Here is a 15,852-nt window from a genome sequence, read left to right as displayed (position 1 = left end):
CATCCACAGTGTGCAGATTTTATATCTCCAAAGAAAAAACTCTTTTTTCTCTGTTTAGGACACCAGCTGCATAAGCACAATTACTGCAAAACTGGAAATATAAATGAATAACAGAAAGAATGGTGGTGGGGCAGTATTCTAGAAGAACATAAAAGCAGATACAGACTTGCAAAACAAAGCATTCAACTTTTCTTTGTGCACTATTCTGTTGTTTCAAAGAGCATTTTAAAGCATATGCTATCTTCCAGATGCAAGGGTTACTCTCACTTCCCCATTCTCTGATAAGAATGACTCCGAAATTATTATTCTGATTGAGTCATTCTTTAAAAGAACATATCTGACAACACTTCTACTCCTGAATGAAACTCCCAACACTCTGATTGGATCAGGGACCATACTGGTACCTGTCTGTAATGCAGATTATACAAGCTGCTTGCCTGCTGGATATGTCTTGTTTATGTGAAGCTACAGCTTCAATTTCTTCTGCAACAAGGGTGAGGAACCTGTGCACCTCCAGATATTGCTGGACTGCAACTCCCATCATCCCAAATCACTGACCATGCTGACTGAAATTGATGGGAGTTGGAATCCAACAGCATCTGGAGGACCACAGCTTCCTTACCACTACTGTATTCTACAATATATCTCTTTCTAGTTTTCACTAAGTGGAACCATTAAAAGTCTGGGTAGTATTCATCTGATTCCCATTTCCCTTGAATAGATTTGCAGTGTTTTGAGAAACTCCGAGAAAGAATCAGTTTGCCCTTGGTATGGGCAAGTGTCTAATTTTAATGCAGACTCTAAATCTTAAATAGCATGAAAATATAGAAAGGCACTTCAAAATTACAGGACTATCGTAGGGCAAAACCACAGAAAAGTAACCTCTTTTCTGCTGGATCTTCTGCCACTGCTGTAACCTCTTAAAGGCACTGTAAAAATGCATCTGTTGTCTGTATGGAGTAATAAACATTTTTAATCAAGTAAGATGTATGAAAAGTCCCCTGTGTGGAAAAAAATACTTATGGAGTTAATTGAAATTGGCTGGTAAGAATAAAGAATTGTTTCTTAGGCTCCAAATTCACATTTGAGAGGGAGGATGAGCTATTTATAGAGTGGTTATCTATAACTTGCAAGATCTTTGTCAGGCCTCTTTGGTGCCAAAGATACCCTGTGTTGATTTGGGATAAGTCTTCTCTAGTCTCATTTTCCAGTCTGTAAAATGGACAGGATGCACTCCCCCATATCATACATAATATAACCAGATGTATGTGAATTTAAAGAAAATCCATATTTCCATAGCACTTAATAGAATTCCAAGCACAGTTCCAGAATGTACTTTGTTTTACTGTTGCTGTGTTAATTTTGATACAGCAATACTACGCTGTTATGAACAGGAACTATTGCAGTAAGAGGAAGCCTTATGACAGTCATGTGTTTGTGGGCAAAGGTTGCCAAGCATTCTCCAGAATGTTGGGTCTTCTACCACTTGCATTCCTTGGCAAATCCATTATTGCCTTCTGAAGTACACGTTCAACTCAAACTAGGCTAAGGAAGCAGGACAGGTTGTACTGAAGATCCCATCATGATGCCACACCTTTAATATGAATTTAGTAACTACCTTATATATATTCACAAGGTTTTTAAAAATGTTTTCATACTTAGCCGGGGGGGGGGAGCTTCTCATTAAATTGGACCTGAGTTAGAAAGATGAAACGAGGTTTCTTTTCCATTGTCTGAATGTAGAGATAAATTAGTCATACACTCACCAGGATGATCTCAAAGCGGCTTCAAAATAAACCAGAAAGTCCTTTCTCCATTTTCATATTGAAACTATTTTGATCTTCCCTGGTGAGTATATGACTTTAATTTTATCTAGAACACTCATCAGTCTAACTCTGGCTTCACTAATTGTCTACAAACATTGAAAGATGGGAGAAGGCTCATTTCTCACAATGGAATTGATTAGAACAGTGTCTACAGGATTTGCTTCATAATAACACTCCTTAAAAGGGTTGATTTTAAAACAAATCATGACAGCTAGGAGTCTTGGTCCCCTGTGTCTCATAAGTAGGCTGATGACAGTCAGCTCTACTTCTCTGTAAACAGGAGTGGCTGTGCAAGCCCTGGCCCAGTGTCTGGATTGGGGCTAATAAACTGAGTCTGAATCATGGCAAGATGGAGTCTCTGTGTGTGAATGACTTCTGGATCCAGGAGATCAGTCAATTGCCTGCCCTGATGGGACTATACCATGAAGGAGCAGGTACATTGGATGTGCTCCTGAATCTTGCTTTGTCACTGGAAGGTCAGATGAGCTGTGTGGCTAAAAGTGCCTTTACCCGGCTGTGGTTGGTGTCACAACTGCAACTGTTTCTAGACCACAGCAGCCCAGGCATTGGTAATATCAAGATGGAATTACTGCAATGCACTCTATGTAGGTCTCCCCTTGTAGTCTGGAGGTTGCAGCTACTGTAGAATGTGAATGTTAGACTGCTTGTGAATTCTAAACACAGATTGATTACATGCAGTGGGCTAAAACCAAACAAACATATTAACATTAATTAATATGTATGATTTACTGTTAGCACACTTAAAAATGGTGAAAGAGTAGCATTTAGCATTCTTTGACTGGTATGATTAGGGCTATAAAACCCTGGTTATTGTACTCCCAATCAGACCTGTTAAACAGTATGGATGCCTTCTATCCTCTCAAAGCATTGTTGATAATCCCTTTGTAGTGTAATCCTGCATGTGTCTAATGAGAAGTAGCAGCGCAATCCTAACGGTCATCTGAGAAGCTGTAATGAATTCAGTAGGGCTTAGCCCACTGGTGTTTCCGTGTGCTGCTCTGGTCCGCCAGAAGCAGCTTTGTCATGCTGGCCACATGACCTGGAAGCTGTACGCCGGCTCCCTTGGCCAATAACGCGAGATGAGCGCCACAACCCCAGAGTCGGTCACGACTGGACCCAATGGTCAGGGGTCCCTTTACCTTTACCTCCAGATACATGGGGTTAGTATTATAGTCATACCATGGTTCTCGAACGGAATCCATTCCAGAAGTCTGTTCAACTTCTGAAAACGTTCAAAAACCAAGGCGTAACTTCCAATTGGCTGCAGGAGCTTCCTGCACTCAATCAGAAGCTGTGGAAGCCGTGTCGGACATTCAGGTTCCAAAGAACATTCGCAAACTGGAACACTCGCTTCCGGGGTTGCGGTATCTAGGAGCCAAAATGTTCGAGTCGCAAGGTGTTCGCAAACCAAAGTACAACTGCACGTCCTTCGTAGCTTTGAACATAATGGGCAGTGCTTATTCCAAATTAATTTATGAAGTGTACAAGGGTGTGCTTTTGTGTGTGACAGACACAAGGTGGCTTTAGTGACTGATCAGTATTACAATCAGCAAATCACTCTGAAACTTGCAAATCAGAATCAGTTGTTTTTACTAGACACACATCTGGACCAGTAACTGTCCCACACTAAATTTGAATGACTTAACTCATGTACTTACCAGCTTAAACAAATCAGCCGTAAAATATACCCCAGAATATGGCTGTTCTTGTTCAGAAAACCTAAGCGATGATGAAGTAAGCATTTTTCAACACACACCTGTGTTCAAAATGTGTGCACACACACAAACAACTGACATAGATGTATTCAGTGTAGTGGTGTTGGTGGGGGTGAGCAAACTACTTCTGGTCTGGTTCACCTGCATATGCAAAAGGGTGATGTGAGACCTTTAATCCAACACACAATTCTGAATGCTAGAGTCATTTGCACTGTTCCTTTGGACTGCAGCAATGCAGCATCCACCAGTTTGGGGTGGGATAATTCAATCCAACACACACCATTTCTCCTTCCAACAGGTGAGCTATGGTAGCAAAGCTTTCCTGGGCATGGATAATGTGGTCACTGTGGCATATATATTGGTAAACTGTCTGGACTATTGTAGTGCAATCTTTGTTGGCCTTCCTTTGCAGCTGGTTCAGAGTAGGGATGGAAGAATCTGTCTATTTCACGTCTCAGATTCTCATTTTTCCAATATTAAATCCAGTTCTCCACATTTTGCAGCAACTTGTTGAAAATTTTGAAAATTCACCAGCATTTTAGTGTGAATTTCTCCTAATAAACAATCGTACACAGTTTTCAGTAATGTACACATTTGTGCAAGTAATTTCCCCTAATACATGCATTTTTGTAAATATTGGTTGGCAAAATGTAATGCTAAATTTGGATGTGTGAATTTTGAAGCTGTGCTTTGTTTTGCATATTGTTTCAGAAAGTGTTAATTTGATAGATACTTACATAGAAAGTCTAAATAAGCTGACCAGGTTAACTGAAAAAGGTATTCTTATTCACTGCCTAGCAAGGGCACTAAGATCGGCTGAAGGAACCAATTTAGTTTTGCCATAATTACAGACTTGTGGTAACATGGGCTTTTTCACTGGCAGCAGCAATGTTGTGGAATGCCCTCCCTGTTGATATATAAGAGACCCCATCAGTATTGGCATTCTGCCAGCTCCTGAAGACACATCTATTTAGGCAAGCATTCCCCTGAACTGAACTTCTGGTTTGATGGTTTCAACTGTGCTTTGGTTTTTAAAAATGCTTTAAAAACAGTTTTTTAATTGTTTGTTTTATTGCATATTTTAATTAAGGATGTTTTGGTGCGCATTGAATTGTTATTGTGTGTTTTAATGATGTATTGATTTTATTGTTGTAAACCGTTTAGGAGCCATTTTGGCATATACGCAGTATATATACCGTATTAATAAGAATCATAGCTCTCTATTTAGCAGCTACTTCTACACAGAGCCTCATGCACAGCACACTATTGCTTGTCAGAAGTGTCAGATATGTGGATTTCTTAGTCAAAAAGATCTCTTAAAGCTATCTTTTAGATTGTCAGTAAATGGAAAGCACATGAGCCACCCTTGGTTTATTTATTTTATTTTATTTTACATTTACTGTATTCCCAGACAACTCTTTAAATGCTATAGACCTCATTTTCTCCTTATCCTTAGCATCAAGGAAAACCTTTTATGGCCTATATACCTTTCTACTTTTTATTATGAACTATCCACTTATCATATCTGTTCATAAAGCGTAGAGGAATTATGCTTCTTCAAAAGAAAATATTGTGGAGTCATTTAATTTCTGCCGAATCTCCTAGTGTTCTGATGTCTGGGCATTTAGGCGCACTCATGTTCCTCTAGTGAAAACGATACTAGGGATGAGGCATAGAGAATCTGAGCTCATGCAAGCTAGAGAAAAGATGATTACAGAGAGATTCTTGGATGACAAGGTCTTAATGGAAATAAAAGCTGTACCTGGGGAAAAGAAGAGAGGCAGGTGGAACAAGACAACATAGAAGAAACTGGATCCAAGAGACTGGGGTCTGCCCTAGTATAAAGAGAGAAGGGGTCTAAGAATTAAGTATGTGTGGTAGGATTTAAGAAATTAAAGGACAGAAGGGTCAAGAAGAGTTCAGTTCTTTTTATTCTGTCAAAAGATCTGCCACTGATTTGTGTGTTTTGTTTCCTAAGGACTTTAGTTTGTTCACCAGTTAAAAGTATGTAATGTAATAAACACTAATGAATGCTCCCTTGCCTGATTAGAAAGACAGTACAATTGTGTATGGGGGGGGGGGGGTTATGTTCCAAGAATAGCGAGTATACGCACTCTCATGTAGTTCTGAACTACCTCCATGCAACCACCTGTACCTTCCAAGCTTAAAAGCTCTCTGCCTTGCTTAGTGGGCTCTACCGGTAGGATGCTCTTGTGCCAGCTCTGAAATAGGGTTGTCAAATTTGCAGATGACACAACCATGATCGGGCTCATCTCTGATAAGGAGGGTGAAACGGACTCTAGAGATGAGGTGGAGCAGCTGACAGAGTGGTGCAGAGTTAATAACTTGCTCATAAATACAAAGAAAACAAAGGAGCTTGTGGTGGACTTTAGGAGACAGAAGAACAAGGACCAGCCACTTTTGATTGACAGAATTTGTGTGGAGAGGGTAACAACGTTTAGATTTCTAGGCATTGAGTTACAGGAGGATCTGTCCTGGAGTGTTAATACAAGGGGGCTTGTGAAGAAGGCGCAGCAGAGACTGTATTTGAGAATTTTAAGGAAAAACCATCTTCCACAAAAGCTGCTGCTTGCCTTCTATCACTGTGCCATACAGAGCGTGCTCACGTACGGTTTATGTGTGTGGTACGGAAGCTGTACTTCCCAGGACAGAGCAGGGCTGTGTAGAATTATTAAAACAGCAGAGAGCATTATTGGCTGCTCACTCTCCACCTTAGAACAAATCTACACCACCAGGTGCCAAAGAAAAGCACTAGACATATCAAGAGATCCAACGCACCCTGGTCACCATTTCTTTGAGCTCCTGCCATCGGGACGGAGATATAGAACAATGCAGGCAAGAACGAGGCGTCTCAGGAACAGTTTCTTCTCTAGAGCAATTCTGGCCTTAAATGGAAAGCCTGGACTTTGAAGTCATCTTATTTTACTTGTTATTTTGTATTACATTTACTGTTTTTAATTAGGTTTTGTAATTTTGGATTATGCGGAATGCTGAGTGGATGTAGCAACCGAGTAATTTCGTTGATCCCGCAAGGGGACAATGACAATAAAGATTAAAAATAATAATAATAAAGAAATGTTCCAAGTTCCTGCAAGAGCATCCCAGAACCTAGTATGCAAGCTTAAAAGCTCTTTCCACCAGGAAAACTCAACACAAAAGGAGCTTTTAAGCTCTTCACCTTGCGTGCAATTAATTTGTGGGATTTCAACCAGCCAGTTTTCAACCATACAAGGTTGAGATTGCGCAAGTAATTGCACACAAGATGCTATTGTACTGTATGTGAAAATATTTCCCATTGTAAGATTTACTTTCATTTCTCTTTGCCCATGCAGGAGTGTTTGTGCTTTTGTATATTGTATAGCTGTGCTGCAGATTTACTTCTGAATAATAGCGGTACATCAAGTTGTCTGGTTTGTTGTATGAATGCACCCAGTGTTTTTGTACCTGTTTCTCATTTTGATTTCTTAATGAATGGCTGGACTGACTTGATAAGGTGCTTTGACTCATTTGAAACAAAATAGTCATATAATTATTTACTTCATACAAATATAGCACCATCTGTGTACATACCGGTAAGCACATTGAAGAATTACATTAAAAAGCTGTGAGTGTCATTAGGATTGTAGCCAAAACAAAGCTGCTGGAAAGCAAGAGGGAGGGAGAACCAGGAGGATTGCAAAGGAACAAAAAGAAAATAAACTATTGAGGCCAACCAACCCCAAACCCCAAGGAGTTGAGATCATGCTCAATGGTCACAGCAAAGGGTTGTAGCTCAGTGGCTGAGTGTCTGTTTTGCATATGGATGGTCCCAGTTTTATTCACTGGCATCTCCAGGTAGGGCTGGGAATGTCCCCTGCCTGAAACCCTAGCCAGCTGCTTCCAGTCAGTGTAAACAATACTGAGCTAAACAGACCAATGGTCTGACTTGGTATAAGGCAACTTCCTATGCTCCACAGAATATCGTTATTATTTAGTGCATTTAAAATCACCCTTCATTCCAAATTTTTGTGTATTGGGGTGTGTGTGTAAAAGACCAGGGAGAGTGGGAACTGGAATGGAGTATCCTGGAAGGGAGCATAGGTGACTAACTGGCTGGAGCACTGGACAGCAACATTTTGTTGCAGCTTCCACTTGCTGTAAATAATAGTGTTACAGCTGTGTTGTGCGGTTGAGCTAAGCAAAGAGCTAGAGCTTTCCTTCTAGGTTCTAATTGTTTGATAGTAGATAGTGAACAATATGTACTGTATTTACGCAATGCGCACCTCAATTTTCAAAACCTTGAAACCAAAAATGTATTTGCTGGCAAATGTAAATGCGCCATCAAATCTAATGTGCACCCTAATTTTCGCGATGTTAATTTGGCCATAAGAGATGTGCATTACATTCGAGTAAATACAATATTTCCTTACTGGCTAATCGCTACTGTCAGTCTTGCTCCCCTTTATTTAGTCTACTGTAGGTAGACACACCTTCTTGGAGGGAGGCTGTATTTGCTCAATCTGTGTGAAAAATGGATGTACCAAGAGAGCTAAAATCTTCTGACTCTGACCCAATCCATGGATAATGCAAATTGGTTACAAAATGTTACAAAAAGGTGCCAACCAGTAGAACTGATCTTTACACAGTAATAGTGTGCTGGGATGATGGTGTCTTGAGTCTATAATTTTGTCCACTTGTTTCCCACCTGCTCAGCTTGTACATTTGTAAATAGGCAGTTTATTACAAATTCCACACTAAGTCTCTAGTGTTACTTTAGCCAAAAGTAAACTGCTCTATAGAATAAGATTTCCCTGGAACATCCCGCTATTCAGAGATTTACATAGCACAAAACAAAATACTGTATACATCTCCAAAACATTTCTAAAACTTTAGCAGTCACCCAGTGGAACCAAATGCAGTGAAAACTGTTATATAAACTGTTGTGATATTCGTTACATCCCTTCTCTAGATATTCATAAGCTCTATATTCACCTCTGCTGCTATTCTATCCCCTGCTGCTGATATTATAGACAGATTTAATAAATTCTGCATAGGAAGGAATTTCAAGGAGACAGGCAGGCAGCTTTTGCTGCTGATTTTAGTTCTGGTGTTACTGCTTGCATGAGGGACACAAGGTGCTACCGTGACATTTACACATTTAGAAAAGCAGCATTCTTCCAAAGTATTTTCTGCTTTGCATAAAAGTGAACACTGTCAACTCCACTGATGTGGTGTCATTTTACAGTACAGCTGAGCTGTCAATAAAGTTACACTTGATTGGGAGATATTATTCATTGCAGAACTGTGAAATTTCTCTACAACAATGAAGGCACAAGACCAGTTCTGAGCAATCATAGCGGAACAGCAAGGCATTTTCTGTATAACTAGTACTTTTGTTCTGGTGCCTGAGGCATAGGTGATATTTTGCAATTTCCCTTTCTGGATTGTAGTTTTGTAACCCTTTTTTATTTGCACAGTTTGATCGAGCCTTTCCAGCATCATAAGGCATGGTTTATGAAGCCAGGAACAACCATCAGGAATTAATGCTTCTCCTCTGCTAATCCATTCTCCAACTGTGCACTGGCTTCTTTGGTATGAAGAGTCTAGTTTGTATTAAGTCAAAGTTTCCTACTATGTCCAAACCAGGGAACTCTGCCTAAATGTCAGCAAACTAAGAAAACAAGTGAGGATGTTTGTTGATAGGTAATGGAGTATCCTGGAAAAAAGCACGCCTGCATACTGAAAAGGAGTGTAAAGGCAATAAAAATCAGAAAAGATTGGCAGGAGATATTTCACGTGCTTAAATTATTGTTAATGGTACGTTTCTTAACACAAATGTGCAGATAGCTCAGCCAAGTCCACATTATCTTCACATCAAACATCATGGATGCCCATCCATATGCAGAAAAGTGCCATGTGCACAGGACTGATTCCAAACAGCAGAATAGAACAGCTGGAACATGTCCAGAAGAAGGCAACCAAAATGGTCAAAGGCCTGGAAACGATGCCTTATGAGGAACGGCTTAGGGAGCTGGGTATGTTTAGCCTGGAGAAGAGACGGTTAAGGGGTGATATGATAGCCATGTTCAAAGATATAAAAGGATGTCTGAAGAAGTGTGCATGCACACGAAAGCTCATACCAAAATAAAAACTTAGTTGGTCTTTAAGGTGCTACTGAAGGAATTTTTTTTATTTATATTGAGGAGGGAGAAAGGTTGTTTTCTGCTGCTCCAGAGAAGCGGACACGGAGCAATGGATTCAAACTACAAGAAAGAAGATTCCACCTAAACATTAGGAAGAACTTCCTGACAGTAAGAAGAGCTGTTAGGCAGTGGAATTTGCTACCAAGGAGTGTGGTGGAGTCTCCTTCTTTGGAGGTCTTTAAGCAGAGGCTTGACAGGCATATGTCAAGAATGCTTTGATGGTGCTTCCTGCTTGGCAGGGGGTTGGACTGGATGGCCCTTGCGGTCTCTTCCAACTTTATGATTCTATGATTCCAATAATTTTAGCTAGGCCTGTTTCTGTGCTTTTCTGATACTGGGTGGCACCACACGTCAGTTATAAAACACATAATTTACATGTGGAAGGTTTAACCCCTGGCACCTCCAGATGGAAAATAAATAATGTGATAGGGAAAATCTCTTTCTGGGACCTGAAATAACTTTTCCCAGACAGCAAAATAAAAAAATTCCTTCAGTAGCACCTTAAAGACCAACTAAGTTTTTATTTTGGTATGAGCTTTCGTGTGCATGCACACTTCTTCAGATACACTGAAGAAGTGTATCTGAAGAAGTGTGTATCTGAAGAACACGGCTACCTACCTGTAACTTTTCCCAGACAGAATACTCAGCAATAGGCTAGATGGACCAAGAGTCTGACCACCTATAGTATGTAACAGGTATAAAAATCTTCATTGTAGTCAGAAGGATCTAGCAAGATCTGCTAGGCACTGCAGCTGGTCACAGTCACCTGTGTGAATTCAGATACAAGATGGAATGTCCAGTAACAAACACTCATTATAGAATATATTACCATGATAGAAAATGGATCGGTCCATTATTGCTCTATTATTTTCTTATAGCTTCAAGTAAAAGCAAATGCAAGTGGGCTATACGTGAACTAATAAGGTTGTTCTAATTTTGCTATAAAATGCAAGCTGTTTTCCCACAGAGCTGTCTCCTGGTTCCTGTGACAGAATAAATGCAGGAACCCATTTTTTTGTTAAAATAAGTGTATTATTTTCAATAGCAGACGCATGGAAAACATTAAACGTTGTCAAGCAATCTGCCCATGGTCAGACACAGTAAATATTTCTTGTGAAGGACACTAGTGAAATGTGAATATTTGTCATTTTTGTTCCTGCATAGTCCCCTGAGTAAAGGATGAAGAGTTTTTGCAGATTGCTTAAAAGGCCATTAGTGGACCCACTGTGGTTCATCACCTAGCATTTCCCAAGCGGGGGGGGGGGGGAATGGGATGTGAAAGCAGAACATTCAGCTACCGCTTCAAAAACATTTCCTGTATTATATTGACATTTCTATAGAGCTTTTCATAAATGACATCTCTGAGGATTTTTCAGATCCACAAGTTATATGCCTTTAGTGGGCTCTGTGGGTCAGTGTTTGCTCTCACAAGCACTCACAATGTGTACTGCATTTGTTGAAAGCCACCCAAGAAGAGGAGGTAATCTTGGCCCTCATTAAAGGAAAAATTAAACTAGCACTAGCACAATGCAATTTTCTTCTAGATTCCTCGCACTGGTGACCAAGTGTATCATTCACAACAAACACATTAACTTCTCCAAAAGGAAAAATTTAACCACACTGCTAAAGATTAATAATTGCTCTCAATGTGGGGCTTTCCATTGCTGCTACCAAAATACGGTAACTAGGCAGGACATGTCTCTGCAGAGCAGACAGGTGGTTATTTGCTTCAAAACACAAATATTTTCTGCAACAAATACTAAAAATAAAAAATAAAACAGTGCATTTAACTGTCATAAATGTTAGATGGAAGGTTGCTTTTGAGTTTTCTTTTTGGATTTTTTTGTGGCATCCATTTCTGAGGACATAAATATCCGGAGTGGTTTCATGCATTTTATTTTATTTATCTGTGTACCCACATTTCAGAGCAAAAAGCCTTCAGAAAGCAATTTTAAACAATAAAATTGGAATAAATACAAGTTAAAACCAATTAACTATAGCAAACAATAGGGGGGAGGGAAACCAAACAGCTTTATAAAACAGGAGTCCGATAAGACAGTTAAAAGGCCTTCAGACTCAGGCTGCCCTTTAATAAAACCTAAAGTCTGTGAGTGAGGGGGCTGGCAAATCTCACTAGGGAGTGAGATACACAGTCAGGGAGCCACCTGAGAGGACCCTGTTTCTGTATTTCTGTTAATGGCAGGGCCAAGGCAAGACCTTAGATACGTACTAATCTCAAGGCTCAGATAGATTCACATGAATGGGATGTTCCATATTGCATCTGAACAAAATTACAACTAATTCACCATTGTTACATGTGGTGGTATTATTTATGTATATGGTGTATCTGCTGGTGCACCAACTGAAACCTCTGGAAAGTTCTCATGGGCAAGCTAGGCTTGACTATTGAAATGTGGGGGATTGGGGGGGGCTGCCTTTAACATGACTCAGAAACTTTTAACTAGTTCAGAATGTAGCCACATGAATCCTTATGGGTCCTAGCATTTGAGTCATATGACACCATTATTGTGCCACTTGCACTGGTTGCTGGTGTGCTTTCCAAGCCCAATTTGCCAATTTTAACTTTTAAAACTTTAGAGGGATTGGATCCAAGTAATCTGAAGGACCATTTTCACTAATACCAACCTTTTCGCATGTTATGAATCAAGAGGGACAGAGCAGAAGGTGCTATATAGATAGACTGGCAGAGGGTAAATAGGCAGCTTCTGTAGCTTGACATTTCTGTGAATCCACTGCCTGGCCAGCATATTGCCAGTGGGACAATATCTATCAGGATATGGCTTAAGCCACATTTAACACCAATGAAATGTAGCCTACCGGAACTTGGCATATGAGGTTTTAACTTATTAAAAAGGAACTAGAAGAGACGTGCTTACACTATGCACTCACAAAGAACTTAATATATAGGCATATCAGAAGGATGTATTCCTGGTCTACCAACTGGCAAAATCTTTGCAAGGCTTTCAGAAAGGAATATTTCCCAGCCTTACCTGGAGATGAAAAGGGGCTGAACCCAGGACCTTCTGAATGTGCAGCTTTAGCATTGAGCTTGCCCCTTCCACCGTCAGACGAGCAAGGCAAGGTGAATTATGCAGACTTGAGGGGACTTGGGTCCGGGACAGAAGCCTGAGGGGATTTCTAGCTCTCATCAGAGAAGTCAATTTGTGAGGCAATTTCCTCCTTAAATGATGGGGAGGAGTGTAGTGAACTATTATGTCAACGTGTGGAAGGCACATTATAATCCGGGAAGGAAAAGGGGGCTTATGCCTGGGAAATGGAATGGCCGGTGTGAGGTAAACGGACTGAGAGAAGGAGTGATTTGCTTGACGGCAGTTTCTGTTGGGAGCACATACACACCTGTCCTGCCTCAGTGTCCAATGTGTGTGTGTGTGGGGGGGGGTGCCGTAAAGCAATATGAAGAAGATACATATAGATGTGGAGCTGGTTTGCAGGCAGAGCTGTCCCTGAGCGTTTACCTTTTCGACTGTTCAGCTTCCCAAGAACAGCGACCACGCTCCCGCATCTCCCTCTGAATCCAGCGCAACCCAACTATTTTTAAACTAGCCCCGCCTCCGCTGCCTCAGTCCTGTAACGCTCGCGCACCCTCCCCTAGGAGTGGGTGTGACTTTTCACTCGAGTTCCCTCCCACCTCCTCGTGGCGGTGCGTGGGGGGGGGGCGAGGGCGAGCAACGGGTTGGCGCAGTGCGCCTGCGCACGCGGCGCGAGAAACTACCCAGCAGGTTGCAGTTGGTGGTTCCGCCGTAAGAACCCGCCCGGGCGCTGCCGGCTGCGGTTGTTTCCAAGCTGAGGGGGGAAAGGGAAAGGCTTGACGGTTGCTCGGTGGGTGGGGCTGCTGGCGCCGCGAGCTCCCTTTCGGCTGTTGGTCGCGCGGCCGGACTGAGCGAGGGGGGTGGTGTGGGAAGAGGAAGAGGAGGGACCCACGAAGCGGCCGAAGCCGAGTCGGCCTCCATGGAGCTTCCGCGGCTCCTGACTCCGCCGCAGTCGATCGCCTGGGGCTGGGGAGAGTCTGTGGAGGCTGCGCGCGAAACTGGGCTGCTCCTCGGGACCCGACAGCAAGCTTGAGGAGGGCCGAAGGCTCCGGGGCGGCCGAAGCAGCGGCACCGAAGCGCTCTCCTTGCCAAGCCGCAGGCTGTCTTGTCTCTCTGTGCCCCTCGGGTGGAGCGGCGACGCTAAGTGACCGCTTCCCCCCCCCCCCTCGGACTAGACTGGCGACCGCTCCTTCCCCGCGGCCGCCCCCGGAGATACGAAGCCCCGCCGGAGCGACCGCCGCCACCTGCGCTTCTCTGCCCACCTCTTCATCCATCTCCTTGGCAGAAAGCGAAGCCCCAGAAGGCGAGCGGCCAGGCCCAGAGCTGTCCCTCTCTTCGGGAATCGAATGACGGACTGCTCGGCCTCTGGAGCCCCATCCTCTCCTTTTATAGCATTTGGATCCCAGTGGCCCCCTTTCCTCGTCTCCTTCGAATAAGCTGTTGTGTGTCGTCTTCCTTGCAGCTGCTGTAGCGCTTAGGTTATTATCCCGGCTTCTTCGTTCTGATTCGTTTCTACCTTTGAAAACCCGATATATATATATATTTAAAAATCTCCTTTCCCCCACCATCCATATCATTTTAAGCTTCCTCCAGTGGCTGAATGTATGGAAAGGACTAGGCACCCAGGGTGGCTCTCTTGCTTCTTTTAGCGATTCTAATTCCTTTTTATTATGATATGGAATAACATGCATTTATGCACACAATAATATTTTGTTCAAGAGACGTTTTGAAGATAAAATTTACATTTTTCAGGGCTGAAAATGTTCCTAAAGTGGGTTTTGCCTTATTGGAGCTATTTATCCTCTGTGCCCATTTTGGTCCTGTTTAATTGTTACGCTCTTCCAGCTAGTGCAGATAATGCTAGTCAAGCATATTATACAGCCCTCATAAATGTGACTGTACTGAGTCCTGATCGTTCAACACCTACTTTGCTGATACTTGAGCGTGGGCGCTATGGACAAGATTCTCCCAAAGTAGCTGTCAGAGGTCAACTTCTGGCACCTCTGCCAATCAATGGAGGTAAGGATTTCCTTTGGTTCTTTCTCTTTAGTTTAAATGAGGCTTTGGTTTGTTAAGCTTTCCTTACAGTGCACTTTAAAAATTTTCACAAAAACTATCAAACCCTTTGCCCATTGGTTCAGGTTGGGTTTCAGTAATTCCTTATTTAAGCAATCTGTAACTATGAAAGTCAGTTTGTGGACTGACCTGTGAAGTACATTTGGGTGAATGTAGTACAATTTCCTTTACCTTTGCCTAGTACAATTTTACACATTTTTTTAGGTGTACACCTAAAATACATACACACATGTTGAAAACACATGTATCATAGGCACTGCTTTTCAGCCTGCTGGGAGCTGCCTGTCAAGTTGCCCCTCAGAAGTAAATCTGAGTTTGTTGCCATGTAATGTGTGAGTGAAATGGCTCTTTGTGAGTATTCAAGGGCATTGAACGCAAGATTGATTCTAAGCCTCCCACATAAGAATCTACTATGGTATCACACTAGTTTCAGCCAACAGGCAAGAGTGATGGTTTCTGCATCTGCTGCAAATTTCTACAGCCTTCCAGGTTTGGGTGATAATAGTGGCAAGGTTCTTCCCTCTAAGGAGGTAAGCAACATATCAGGGAACTAATTGCAAGCAATCTGACTGTGGGTGCCATCTGGCCCTCGAAAACAAAGCTGAGACTAAGGCCAGTCAGTCTATAAATATGTTGCTTTAAAGTGAAGTTCCATCTAGAACAGGCAATCCCGCCAATAGCAGCTCTCTATAAAAAGAATATTTTTCCTAGTCCTTTGAAAGTTAATCCATTAATTACTATTACATTAATTTAGATACATGGGTAAGTCTTTTTTTAAAAAAATCTCAACCTGACAGTCTCTTGGGTACCTTTTTAGTTCTGAAGGACCTTGGAGCAATAAAGTTCTATTCTACCTGATATCATAAATTGATGCTTAAGATTTGTTTTAAGTTGTATAAGAGTGCTTTGTATATATTTATCAGATCCTTATACGCAGTAG

The 15,852-nt window shown here is 41.9% G+C and overlaps 1 protein-coding gene across 2 annotated transcripts in view; it reads left to right on the top strand.

Annotated features, from left to right (window-relative positions):
• The first annotated feature begins 13,689 nt into the window (after positions 1–13,689).
• RNF130 (ring finger protein 130) overlaps positions 13,690–15,852 on the top strand; it is a 38,344-nt gene continuing 36,181 nt past the window's right edge. For both annotated transcript variants that reach the window (XM_035105643.3, XM_035105641.3), the window contains exon 1: positions 13,690–14,855. In XM_035105643.3, the coding sequence (XP_034961534.1) occupies positions 14,597–14,855 (259 nt within the window). In that variant the 5' untranslated portion in view covers positions 13,690–14,596. The remainder of the gene's footprint in view (positions 14,856–15,852) is intronic.

The sequence above is a fragment of the Zootoca vivipara genome, chromosome 2, assembly GCF_965207765.1.
Source record: "Zootoca vivipara chromosome 2, rZooViv2.hap1.1, whole genome shotgun sequence".
Classification (NCBI taxonomy): Eukaryota; Metazoa; Chordata; class Lepidosauria; order Squamata; family Lacertidae; genus Zootoca; species Zootoca vivipara.
The sequence above is the reverse complement of the archived record's forward strand: the minus strand, read 5'-3'. Positions and strand labels throughout refer to the sequence as shown.